Here is a 14,278-nt window from a genome sequence, read left to right on the forward strand (position 1 = left end):
CTCTCTTCCCCTGGACAGTGGGCAAAAAGAAACATTGCAGAAAGGAATATATCTTTCCTAAGTGGAAGGGTTTGAGTCAGAGTACTAGAGCAGGGAGCTGTGCATATGTCACCTAACACAATTTCCTCATTTGATGCGTTTTATAAATGAAGGAACCGAGATCCAGCAAGGTTACACGACACAGCCAACTTGTGTTAGAACAAGGCTAAGAATTAAGCTCAGGGATGGAGTGGAAAGGACTCATAAATGTGAGGATAAAGAACATGCCATTCATTGTCGTGATCTCCAGCTCCCAGTCCAGTTCCTGACACCTAGTAGGTGCTTCATTCACATTGGTCACATGACCAACCAACTGGCTGATCTGACTGAATGAACACATGGATGATATGTTCCTACCTTGTGTTCCCTTGTAACTAGCTGGACCCATATGCCATCCATTTCACACAGAGGATTATTTCATTGGAGATATGAGGGGTCTCTATTTGCTAACAGAATTTTCTTGACTGAGAGAGACTTTTCTTTCTCTGAGTGTTGCTTCCTCTTCGTTGATACCAACGGATAAATATCAGAGACTGACAGGATGTCTGTGGTGTAGCATGACAGAGAACTGGGGTTTCCTTTGATCTAACTGTGGACTTGGCAGCAATAGAGAGGAAAGATTTGTAGTCAGATGCGCTGATGTGCTGGGCCATCAGTTGAGCGCAGTGGAGAAGATACAACTGCAAGAGCTCCCCAGTTCCACTGGAGAATTAAAACTAAACAGAGCTATTATTTGACTTGTCTTCAGAATCCATGGTTTCACATCTTTCCTTTGACTGTGTCCTGCTGTTGCTGCTACTCCTCACAAGTAAGTCTGGGCATGGACTTTCACACTTGAATACTATAGGATAAAGATACAAGGATGGTCATTGTATTGTTTGTAATAGCAAGTTTGGAAGCAACCTAAATGTCCACCAGTGGGGGAGTAGGTAAATAAGTTGTGATAAATCCATGATGCAAACAGGGAAACTGACTACACATAGCCATGAGAAACGTCTCTAAGTCCAAAGTCAATTGAAAAAAGAAGGTGTAGAAGGACGTATATATTACATTTTTATGTATGTGTGTTGCAGGCAGTGGGAATACATGAATGCTTCCTAGTGTATAGACTCTGGGAAGGGGATCTGGAAAATGGGAAGGAGTAGGGAGAGGGAGTATATTCTCGTATACCTGTTATACTATTTAAATGTTTTTACTATATATATATATATATTTGCTAATATATATATAAACGTAAAAGCAATTAATTTTAAATCTCAAGATAGCTTGTGAGTGGTTTTAAATACACAAGCTTCTTACTCAGCCAATTGCTTTTATTTATTATGTGCCAAGTGCTTAAAAAAAGAGAGATTTAGGTCAGGTTAACTGTTTCATTGGTGAGCAGACAACGAGCCCAGGCCAGTGAGCTGTTTTACTGGCTGACAATGACCCGTTTTCTGATTATTTGTTTCCATCAGCTTTGCCCTTTGGTGTTCACAGGGCTGGACCACAATTCTCTCTTTGGGTTCTCATAGTGAGTTTCTGAGACCGGCCATGCCAACAGCTCCTGGGAACTTGCTAGAAATTCAAATTCTTATACCCTACCCCAGACCTATTGAATTAGGAACTCTAGCCATTGAGCCCAGCCAACTGTGTTTAAATACATCTTCCCAGTGATTCTGATGCTACTCAAGTCTGAGAATCATTGTCATAGTGAATCATCTTCCAACCAGAACAGCAGCACTGGTTTCCCTTTTATTCTATAAGGCATTACTTATAGTTTTCTTGAAATCCCCAACCTCATTCATCGCTTGGGTCTTGCTCTCTTTCCGTCTTTATTCAGGGTCTTCAGAAGGGGCATATGTAGCTGAAGTGGGTCAGAATGCTGATCTGCCCTGCACCTACTCTCCAACCACTTCTGAGAATCTTGTACCTATCTGCTGGGGCAAGGGATCCTGTCCTGTGTTTGAATGTCATAATACGGTGCTCAGCACAGATGGAAGGAACTTGAAATATCAGACATCCAACAGATACCGGCTAATGAGGAATTTCCACAAAGGAGATGTGTCCTTGACTATAGAGAATGTGACTCTAGCCGACAGTGGGACCTATTGCTGCCGGATCCAATTCCCAGGCCTAATGAATGATAAAAAGTCAAACCTGGAGTTGGTCATCAAACCGGGTGAGTGGACCTTTGCATTCCTTCTTGGATAAAATCACCTGCAGGTAATATTAAATATACTAATCGGTAGTACTTCTGATCTCCCCAATTACAGCCCTGAGGGTGGGTCTCTGAGACCTAAAGTTTAACAGGCTCTACCAGCAATGCCCAGCCACTTTTAATTCACTTCACCTATTTTAAAACCATCGTCAGGATCTATAGAGTGGGAGGAAAAGTCAAGATTGGTGGTTTGAGAACCTGACTACTCATTAGAATCACCTGGAAAACTTTTTAAAACCCATAGTTCCTTGGTCCGCACCCATGAACCAGATACATTGGCATCCTAGCAGGTAGAGCCTGAGCACTGGGATTTTATATAGTCTACCTTAAATGATTCTTCCCCCCCCCTTCCCCGTACGGCCAAGATTGAGAACCACTTGATTGTGTCCCTGTGGGGTAGGGAGGAGTAGGGTGCCTATGCTCACATGTTTTGGGATTTATAGAGCATATAGTGTGTGGCTGATGGAGTGGAGTTCAAATCCAACTTTGCCTCTTACCTATCTGTGTAATCTTGGGCAAGTTATTTAAACTCTGTAAACTCCTCTTCTATGATGTATGGTAATACCTATCACAGAAGCCAGAAGCCACTGGAAGGATTTTATGAGGTGTTTATGAAAAGCATTTAGCGTGGCCATTTGAGTGGCTGTTAGTTCTATTATGAACAATGAGACTGTGGCAATGATGACTGTAACACACCTCTAACCAACATTTTAAGAGTGTCATACACTCTCAAGGAAGGAGTCTGGGTAGGTTTGGCAGTTGGGCAGGTGCTTCCCTTCATTTATTGCACTTCAGATTTTTTTCTGCTTTGATTCCCTGCAACAAGTTCTCTGCTCTTAGAGGAGACTCATCCTTATATTGGTTTCTGATATTAGCCAAGGTCATTGCTACTTGGACTCCATGGAGAGACTTCACTGCACCCTTTCCACTGATGCTCACCACCAAGGGACATGGCTCAGGTAATTACACAGGAGGTGTAGCAGCAAGACTTCAGGTGTTTTTAGAGTTTGGGGGATTTTGAATATGGGAAAGAGATGAGAAAAATGTTTGAGTGGAGGCATGAATGTCCCTGTGCACATGAGAAAGTGTGTGGGGGCGGGGGGTAATGGGCCCAAACCTGTGCTGGGAAAAGGAACCCTGAGCTAAGATTCAGAATTAGTCACAAGTAGCCCTGTGACCTGGGCTGAAACCTTTCATTTCCCTGGATCTCTGCTTCTTGCCTGTTCAAGGAGAGGGTTCACAGACTTTGGATTTTGTAACCTGGTAAAATTCCCACCCCATCCAAAAAAAAGAGTTCTGGTGATCTACATATTTTGCCAAATAAGAAAAAAAATTCTAATGCCATTATTGTGTTAAAAAAAGAAATGTTTTTAAGTTAAATAAATTTAGTCTTAATGAAAAACTCATTACATTGCCATTATTTTCCAACTGACTCCCAGACTGGGGATGTCTTTGTCACGAACTGGCTCCAGTCCCTATTTGGGGTTGGATTAGATGATTTCAAGGATCTCTTTTAACTGGAATGAAGCCTGGCATCTTCAATTCTAGCCTCAGAAGAAGCAGCTACATTCTTTGAGTAATTCAGCAGGACTTTTCCATGTTGCTCTGGAAGAGAAGATAGGGTCAAAATAGCAGACCACAGATCACACTGAGCAGGGAGATTAATCTTAGATGTCTCCTGTCAGATTCCTGGTCCCTCTTATACTCTGAGGGGTGTAGTCTTCCATTCAGGAAGATGAGGGTAATAACAGGTACATCCCATATCTTAATCTCCTAAGTCCCACTTTATGAGATTTAAATAAGAAACGGTGTCTCCATTGCTTAGCCCAGTATTTGATTATAGTATGTACTCATTACATGTTGGTTATCATCTTTAACATTACCAGTAAGACCTGGAGGCAGAATGAGATTGTGGTTAAGTATGTCAGCAACAGGGTTCCATTATCTTCATACTAGCTTTATAGGTCAAAGCAAAATTGCTCAAACTCTTTGAGGCTCAATTCCCTTACTTCTACATTGGGGGTAATCCCAGTACCTATTGCTTACCATTATTATAAAAATTGAGTGTGGTAATGTACATAAAGTGCTCATAGTACCTAGCCCACAGAAACACTCCAATATTAGTTATTATTAAAAGTATTAACTTTAGCTCTCTAATAGTTTCATCTTTGGTGATCCTTTAGTGATTGGTAGCCAGCCAACATCTCTCATGCAATTAATGAAGAAATTAAATGTGGTGGAACCAGATGACAATCCACATTGTGGTTTAATCAAGTCATACCACATGTTTATTATATGAGCACATTCCCATCCTGTGCTCCAATGTTCTTTACAGTGTCACAGCCAAATGGGCATTCACTGAATGCTCACACACCTTCCTCATGAGGCATTTCCTCAAAGTTGTCCATATCAAAAACAGCTGCTTTTCCCTTTAGTTTTTACCTGTTGGTTCCTTCCCTCTTGAGCAACAAAGATGGGGTCAGCTCTTGCATTTGGCATAGTACCTACAGTCTCTGAGCTTTTCAAAGGACTCTGAGAAAATATTTAAGCAAAAAGGCAACAGTTCCAAAATGGGAAAATGAAATGAAAAATTAAAATTATTATTTAATGGCCTGTCTATAATATGTAACATTATGTCAATTACTTCCCTGTCAGTCAACTTGTATGTAGTTATACAAACCTTTCCTTTAATGTGGAATGTGGGTACATTTAGTATGTTTGCTATAAAGTGGAGTGGAGCCTTAACAAGTAAAAGTTCCAAGGGTCTTGGAAGCTCCTAAACATATCTTGAACACAAAACAGTGCAATGTCTCTTTCACTCGAAGGCAGCAGGACTAGGTCATGGTGAGTCCTTAGCTCTGGAGGTAGATTGGGTTTGAATCTCAGGGTTGCCAATTACTCGTTGTGAGATCTTAGGCAAAGCACCTCTCTGAGACTCAGGTTCTTCATCTGAAAAATAGAAAAATAATAGTACCTACGTATTGTGGTGAAGATTAAAAGATATTATGCAAATAAAGTGCTAAGCACCATGTCTGGCAGGTAATATGTACTAGATGGTAAACTATAGATTTATATATTTTTAAAACCATCACATCCCACCCCACTGCCACCTCCACTTCAACCAAGTCTTGGTTTCTTTAGGAAAACCAATGCAGATTTTTCTTACTGTCCCACTCACCTGGTTGATAGCTATCTATGTGAAGTTAAGCTGTGATAATCAATAAAATAGAGCACTGTTGGGTTATTTTCACTGTTAATTGAATTTTTTTTTTTAAAGGAGAAGTCAGTCTTACCATTTAGACCAAGAAAAATAATTTTAGGGAAGCAGAAACTGGGTATATATTAGAAAATCTTATGTGTGGTTAAGATTCAGTGTTTACTTAGCAGTTCCACCAATGTGGTTTTTCTACTTCAAATTCCTTTTAGGCATTAAAAAGAGCAAAGGTAAGTGGAAGATAATCTCTCTTTTTTAAAAAAATATTTTTAGGCTGATAATATTAAAATTTTAATATTAAAATCATGGTTTGTGAAATTAGGGGTTCTTTATGAAAGGATTTAGATTTTTAGGCTTCCAGAAAGTGGCCATGACATTTAAGAAGTTTCAAAGCCTCTTACTCAGCCAGAGAAATGAGTAGGCATCTTTAATTTTCCCAAAGATGACAATCTATTGATTTTTAGAATGTAGAGTCTGTGAGGTCAGGGCTTGTGCCCATACTGTTTGTGGATCTGCACCGCATGCCTGGCATGGAGTAGGATTGTTGTATATGTTCATCAAGTGGCTAGACAGATGAACAAATAAATGGATGAAAAGGAAAGAAGGGGAGCTGGCGAGTAGGTAATATGACTGCTTGATAGTGACAGTATTGAGGCGAAGGTTGTTGAAGGCAGCGCAGATAGGAGTTTATATTTGAAGATATGCACACCTAAACCAGAAGGCCATTTCAGTTATTCACTAAGCTGTATGACCTTGGTAAGTCCCTTCACTTTTGAATTCTCAGCTTCTTCATCTGTGTGACAAGGCTAATAATACTCACTTTAGAATAATTGTTTTGAATGCTAAATGAGATATTTTGCTCAAAGAATTTAGCACAATGTCTGCTCATGGTAAATTATAGCCATGGTTGTATTACTTTCATTTTTAGGCAACTAAATACCCTGTCTCCCTCTTAATGAGTAAATGGTAAACTTTTTCAAGAAAATTAACTTTTGTTATCTTTCAAAGTCTAATTACAATATAATGCCTACTTGAGTATAATTAATGTTGTTGGAATTTTGCAGCCCCACTGGGGCCCTGTGGACACAATGAACCATATATTCAACATAGGTCTTTCTTACAGAGGTCTCCTCATCATGGAACTTAAGTAGTCCGGTTCATTATCTGGCTAAAAAAATATGGTCACCCTAAAATTGATTTGCAAGTGTTAAGAAAATTTTGTTAGTCTCACAATTAATCCTTGTGAAGAGTATTATTGAATTAATTACAAATAGGACTCTAGGTATCTTTACGACTTTTTTGAAAAGTCAGATAACAGAAAACATTCTTGATTGTTCTATTGGTTATTTTTTCTCTTTATGGCAGAGACACAGACACTGGTGGCCCTCCATGATAAACAAACTGTAAGTGACTTTGTGTGCGTGTGTGCATGTTTGTGTGTGCGTGTGCGTGCACTCATGCACTAACCTCATGCTCAATTTAGAGAAAAGAAAGTTCAGCTTTAGTCTTCCTTCTTGTTTGCTCTCTGCTAGGGGGAAAATGCCTTAATCTCCCTTAGCCTCAGAGCCCTTGGCTGTAATATGTTGATGATGACAGTTCTAACTGCATAGGTCTATTGTAATGCATATAAAGTGACTGGCACATAGTAAGTGCTGGAAAACCAAAACCAAGAAGCACTACCCTCTTGTCTCTTTTCTCATATTTCACAACTGTATGCCACTGTGGAGGTTTCAGAGACCCTCTAGCTCCTTAGAGTATATTTATTCTCATTTCCATGGCAACTTTAATAAGAAAGATAGTTTAAATTTATTTATGTATGACAAGACTCCAGTCAGGAATATTTTAACCCAAGAATTTGTATGTCCAATTATACATAAATCAATATTTTAATTAATCACAAATTTAGTATCTCCCACCTTGTTAGAGTAAAAGCGAATCCCCTAGATAGCAAGCTTTAGTAGCAACTTAAAATTCTTTGGGGATGTATCCAGGAGTCTGCACTCATTTGACTAAGTCCCCTACTTGTGTATTCACAACTGAGGCTTAGCACTTTGTTCCTCCCCCTCTTCGTGAACAAAGACTGACTCTTAAGTGCCTCTGTATGTTTGTAGTATTTAATGCACAGTATCTTGCATATAGAACTCCTGCTGTAAATGTTTATTGAATAAATGGAAGATTTAATTTCTTTGACTTGTTTTAGAAGTGTTGACTATTATTGCTTTTAAAGGGGGAACATAGACTAAGATTTTGGAAGCAGAAGCATTTTCTCTGTTAAAAAATTCAACTGATTAGAGCAATAGCCATAATACTTATCACTGCTTAAGCATTTATTATATACAAGCCCCTGTGCCAAGCATTTTATATCTCTTGTCACTTAATTTTCCCAAGAACTCTACACAATGGTGGCAGAGCTGGGATTTGAACCCAGGATTGTCTGGTCGCAAAGGCTGGCTCTTAAATCACTGTCTTTCTGTGAAGGTGGGGGTTTCTCTACCAGACACCAAGTTTAGACCACTCTGAAACTTCCCGGAACACCAGGGGACGTTGAATGAAGGGAGTTCCGTTCTAAAGCCCATTTTTATTTGGAGAGGAGATTTTATTTGCTAAGACTCCTGTGCCCCCACAGCATAGAAGTGGCATATTTTATTCCCTACTAACTCTGAAGAGTATGCTCATCCCTTTCTTTGGGTGGTTTGAGGCTTGCCTGGAAGGAGACAGATCATGAGTAGTGTCAAGGTCCCTGCACTCCTGTGGTGCTGTTAAGGGGATGGTCTGATGCACAAGTCATGAGACTTGCTGACCACACAACTGATCTCTGGCCACTTGCTGCAATTCTGTTTGTGTTTCCATAGCAAATACCCACATTGGCTAATGAGTTAGAAGATGCTGGTGCGACCACCAGACTAGGCGTCTACATTGGAGCAGGGATCTCCGCTGGGCTGGCTCTCATTTTTATCATTGGTGCTTTAATTCTCACATGTAAGTTGGTTGGTGTTGCTTCTCTCTCCCTCCGATAAGGAAGTGTAAATATAGGAACCAACACAAACCTAGATATAAGTTTATATTTGTACCTGAAGGTGATTACACTGAATACTCTGTGGTCCTCCCAAACCTACCAAAAATAATAGCTAATTTTTACTCAGCAAATACCATGTAAAACACAGGCATTGTGCTAAATGTTTTATGTACATTTTATCATCACTATCTTATGCAGTAGGTAGTATTTATCACCATTTTATAATGTAGGAAAAGTGAAGCTAAGAGAGAGTAAGCCTCTTCCCCATAAAAGGCAAAGCTGGAATTCAAACCCAGGCAGGCTGATTCTAGCACCTAGTCTCTTACCTTTTGCTAAGAACACAAACTTCTTTAATTCATGAATTAGGTTTATTGGGAAGTACAGCAACAAAATTTCTTTCTGTGCATTGTCCTAACTCATCTGCTCCTCAGGCACAAGTCTTTAGAGAGGGTGGCAAGTCCTTTTACCAATGGGTCATGGGCCAGGATTGAAACATTTTATTGTTCCTTCATGGCACTCAACAGACACATTGTTTTCTAAGTTATTTTTATTTTAAAAATCTTCATAAGGTATGATTTATATACTATAGCTGCATATTTAAAGTATGTTCAACTTGATGAATTTCCATAGATGATCACATTCAGGAAACTATCACTACAATCAAGACCCAAACATTGCCATCACCCCAGAAGTCTCACACACTGTTTTAATTGTGATATACTCTCTTCCCTTTGAGGGCAGAGGCCAAGGCCTTATACTGCGGCTTAGTATATTCTAGCAGCCTTTCCTACTAATACTTAAACATGGACTGTATATCAGATGACCAACTGTCCCAGATTTGCTCAGGACTGACAGGGTTCCTAGGATGTGGGATACCAGTGCTAAAACTGGGACAGTGAAGGGAAAACCAGGAAGAATTGGTCACCCTAGTTGTGTGGCTTAAAGCTGATGAGTGTCTTAAGTGCATTAAATCCTCATAACTATTCTACTGAGAGAAATATTGATATTATTCTAAGTTACCAAGTGGAGAATGAGCATGCTGCCCAACGTCATACAGTTAGTTGATTAGATATGGGTTTGAAGACAAGACTCTCCTCTTCTTCACCATTATACTGTTCTGCCATTATTGTAAATGGATTGTTCAAAGAAAGAAGCTACCCCATCCACACTTACTGGGTTTTACTGACAGGCAGGGGAATTCGTGAACTGATCACATGAATGTAAAGTCTACAGGTTGATGAAGAGCAATAACACTACCTTTTTGAGTTCTGTCATGGCCTGGATATTAGGGGCCATTCTAGTTTGTGTAAAGAGGTTTGAAGTGAGGTTTCATAAGGAATGAGAGAAGTCTAGCACTTTGTACCTACAGCTATATTACTCCAAAAACATGGCTACTTAGAAGAACAGATGGGAAAGTCCTGTTTGATTTGCAATCTTTTCTCTAGTAGTTGCTGGAGAAAAATCTTTTTTTTCTGGAGAAAAGGTTTTTTTTTTTTTTTTTTTTTTCTGGAGAAAAATCTTAAAAGCAAAGTGACAGGATTTGAAGTTACGACATCAAAGCCATTAACTGGCAGCAATATGACCAGCAATCCTATATCTTTCTAGTGCACTCAGCATCCATACCTCAGAACTACCCAAACCTCCCTCATTTCTCACTCATCTGATGAAGTATCAAAGATCTGTTCCATCTCCTTTGCCTTAGTCAAGACTTCATTCTTCCTTTTACCCCTTTCCCTAGAATCATCTACCTCTCTCTTTCTATTTATTATTCTTTCATTAGCATAAAAATATGTTCTAACTCACACATTCCTTGTTAACTACTCTCATTTCTGTTTTCTTTCACAGGCAAATTTCTCAGATGAGTTTTCCTACTTTGTATCTCCTGAACTCTTTAACCCATCCTCTAGCTTCTACATCTGAAGCACCAAGGAAATAGTTTTAGTCAAGATCACCAACGACCTCATTTTCTAAATCCAGTAGACACTTCTGTCTTCATTGTAATCAATCTTTCAGCAATATTTAACCAGATTGACTCTCACTCATTCTATAAGGTGTTCCTCCTCTGGGCTTCTAGAACATCATTCTCCTACTTCATTGGCCATTCCTTTTCATCATTTTTGTTATTTCCTTTTCAGCTTGAATTTTAGATGTTGATATTCCTCAGGGCTAGCCCTTTCCCTTTCTCTACACCTTCTAAGTGATAATCTATATTTTCATAGACTTAAATGTCATCCTTAATTTTCCGCTCCAACTCGGAGTGTTTGTACAGTTGCTTCCTCTACTTCACTGTCTCCCACATTTAACATGTTCAAAATGGAGGTCTAGAGTCTATATTTGACCTTCCCAGAACACAACTTCTGCCTCTCTGGTCTTCCCCATCATAGCTTTTCACTATCATCCATCTAGTTGCTTAAGCCAGAAAGCCAGAGGCCATCCTTGAATCCTGTTTCCATCCTTGAATCCTGTTTCCTCCTAATACAAAATCCAATTTCAGATCCTGCAGACTTTCTCCAAAATATATGTAAAATCCATTCATTATTCTGCATCTCTCTTGGTTACCACCTTACTCTGATCTGAGGCATCATGATCTTTACTTACCTTTTCATTTTTTTAATACTTTGTTTTAATCTATTTTTTTATATCTCCTTTTTAATCTATTCTCTCGAGTGGTCTAGTTGCTATGTGGGGAAAAATTCAATCAGTTCTCATATTTCTGCTCTCCAATTATTTCTGATAGGTCTTAGAGTAAAATCCAAAATCTTGATTATGACTTAAAAGGTACTTTGGAGCTAGCCCCAGCCTACATCTCAGACCTTGTCTTGGGCCACTCTCTTATTTCAGTCATACTTTCAGTTGCAGGAACTCACCACCATCTTTACCAGGGGTTCTCTCTGCCTGAAATCTCCCCCTGGCTCTTCACTTGGTGACACATTCTCTTTTTACAGAACTGAGCTTAAAGTTCACCTCTTCTGAGAGTTTTTTCCTGACTACTTTCTCAATCATCTGTTCTAATACATTGTTGGTTTCACAATAAGAAACTATTATTTTAAATACCTCCCTCAGGGGCACCTGGGTGGCTCAGTCATTAAGCAAATGCCTTCGGCTCAGGTCATGACCACAGAGTCCTGGGATCCAGCCCCTCACGGGCTCCCTCCTCAGAGGGGAATCTGCTTCTTCCTTTCTCTCTGCACCCCCTCACCCCTGCTTGTCCCCTCTCTGTCTTGCTTACACACTCTCTCTCATAAATAAATAAATAAATAAATAAATAAATAAATAAATAAATAAATAAATATTTTTAAAAAAATGCCTCCCTCACTAGAACATAAGTTTTAAGAAGTCCGGCTCACAATTCACTTTTGTATCCCTAGTGCCCAGCATGCTACCAGACACATAGTAGATGCTTCATATATTTGCTGAATGTAAGGAATGTATTTTTATTACTTACTAGCATAGTTCATGTAATGAATCAAGATATACACTGATAGTTTGATTTAATACAATCCAAAGGGAAACCAGATTTCCCTAAACAATCCTTGCCTCCAGTGAGTTCATTTTATTTATTTCATTTGTTTTATGAGACCATTTTTTTTTATGAGAGCATTTTTAATTGACTTTTCTTCTACCTTTTACCTAGGGTATTCATATAGCAAAGAGAAGTTACAGAATTCAAGGTAAGAATAATGGATGGGGTAGGAGAAGGTGTGAATCTTAGAGGCCCCTACTATAATATGGCTTTGCTTTTAGAAGTCCTGCCCTAGGATTTAAACTTCTACTTCTTCTTACCTTAGGCTTACTTAGATTAATGCAATGCCAATTAAACACACTCCTCTGTTTTACTTTCTGATTTCTCTAGCTTTATTTCTTAAAGTACAGAACTTATCTTGCTATTAATAGGAAATGCTTATTTGTATATCAATGCTTTTTTTTACAATGAACTGACCCTTCCAGAAATTGAGCTACATTCAGGCTCTAGGCTGGGCATTGGGTTACAAAAAGTGAGCAAGAAATCCAGATCTACTCTCAAGGGCTTTTATAGCTCAGCCCAGGCATTCTTAACTGGGTGCCTATAAGAATCACCTAGGGCACTTGAACATATTATTGCCAATGCCAGAGCACATAAATCAGAATCTTTGAGGACGTGAACCAAGCAAAGGTGTTTGTCTAAAGTTTTCTAGGTGATTCTATGTGGCAACAGGTGATTCTACTGGTCTATTATATTGCAGTCTTGTTGCCACTTTAGCATGTCTATCCCCTGATAAGGCATGTGATGCTTAGTAGTTAAATATCTGATGTTGAGTGCATAAATGCCCCTTATAGCAGCCCTATGAAACAGAATGCTTATTATTCCCATTTTATAGATGAGAACACTGAGACACAAAGTTTACTAACATCCTCCAAGGGATTTTTGTGTATTTCTAACTGCAGCATTTCTTGCTTCCTAGAACAGTGTATAACACACTAAATATTTCTTGATTAAGTGAATGAAAAAAGAAACAATGAACCATCCAATTTACCCAAGGTCATGGCTGGTGAAAGACAGAGACAGAATTCAAACTCAAGTCTGATCGGATCCATAACATACTCATGCTTTTTTTTCTTTTTGAAATTGCTCAAGCCCACAGAAGAACTGAAGTAACAGTACAAGAAACAATAGAACCCTTCAACAAAACTCATGATTTAACATTTTGACATACTTGTTTGGTCTGTTTCTCTGTTTATATGCAGAGGTTTTTCTTGGCCTATTTGTAAGGACATTTCAGGCATCTGGACACTTCAATTTGTCCCTTCTTATAATACAATGTCATTTTTATACTTAACAAAATTAAGATGGGGCCCCTGGGTGGCTCAGTAGGTTAAGAGTCTGCCTTGGGCTCAAGTCATTATCCTGGGGTCCTGGGATAGAGGCCAGCATGGGAGTCTACTTCTCCCTCTGCTTACTGCTCCTCCTGCTTCTGTTCTCTCTCTCTGTCAAACAAATAAACTTAAAAAAAAAAAAAGGAAAATTAAGATGAATTCAAATCTCCTCAATTGTTCCACAAATTATTTATTTGCTGTTTTATGGTCTTTTCCTCCTAGTCAGGACCTAATCAAGGATCATGTACCACATTTGTTTGTGGTCTCTTCAGCCAAGCCTGTTCATTTAACTCTATTCCGTGCTGCCCAGGAGATGCTTTACTCAATTGCAACATTTATTTCCACAGCCTCGTCACTTTGGCCAACCCCTCCCCCTTGGGGTTAGCAAATACGGGAGCAGAAGGAATGCGCTCACAGGAAAACATCTACATCATTGAGGAGAATATATATGAAATGGAAGATCCCTATGAATACTATTGCTATGTCAACAGTGAGCAGCAATCCTGACAACTCGGAGGTCTAACCCTCTAAATGCCACCAGATCCTACTACATCATTTTTGAGTGTGGTGCATCATCTTTGAAAACTATGAAATGTGTCAGCTGATTGGTTTTAGAGGCTCTGTCCACAGCCACTGAGCAGAGTTTTTATATTTTCTGAAGATAATTAGCTCCTGTAGGGAGCAAAAAATGTTGTGCCCTGCACTGTACTTAGGCATAACAGCACCTCTGTCTTTCAGCCACTAGGGCCACCCAACTCAGAGACTGCTAATTGGGGCATTAGAGCTCAAATGGGTTCTTACATAGAGTAGGAATTCTTAATATATGGTCCCTGAAATTCTAGGAAAATCGGTCACACAATGTATCCACAAAGCTCCTGAAAATATAGAGAAAATTATGTGTTGAGATATGTGCATGTCTTTTTGGGACAGAAAGTCGAAAGGGACCACTGGTTTT

General features: G+C 39.2%; 1 protein-coding gene across 1 annotated transcript; it reads left to right on the forward strand.

Annotated features, from left to right (window-relative positions):
• The first annotated feature begins 792 nt into the window (after window positions 1–792).
• On the forward strand, window positions 793–13,830 carry HAVCR2 (hepatitis A virus cellular receptor 2). The gene is made up of 7 exons (NM_001254715.1): window positions 793–847; window positions 1,862–2,200; window positions 3,115–3,198; window positions 6,819–6,856; window positions 8,306–8,432; window positions 12,104–12,140; window positions 13,671–13,830. The coding sequence occupies exons 1-7, from the start codon at window positions 793–795 to the stop codon at window positions 13,828–13,830; spliced, it is 840 nt and encodes a 279-aa protein (NP_001241644.1).
• The last annotated feature ends 448 nt before the right edge of the window (window positions 13,831–14,278 follow it).

This window comes from Canis lupus, chromosome 4, assembly GCF_011100685.1.
Source record: "Canis lupus familiaris isolate Mischka breed German Shepherd chromosome 4, alternate assembly UU_Cfam_GSD_1.0, whole genome shotgun sequence".
NCBI lineage: Eukaryota > Metazoa > Chordata > Mammalia > Carnivora > Canidae > Canis > Canis lupus.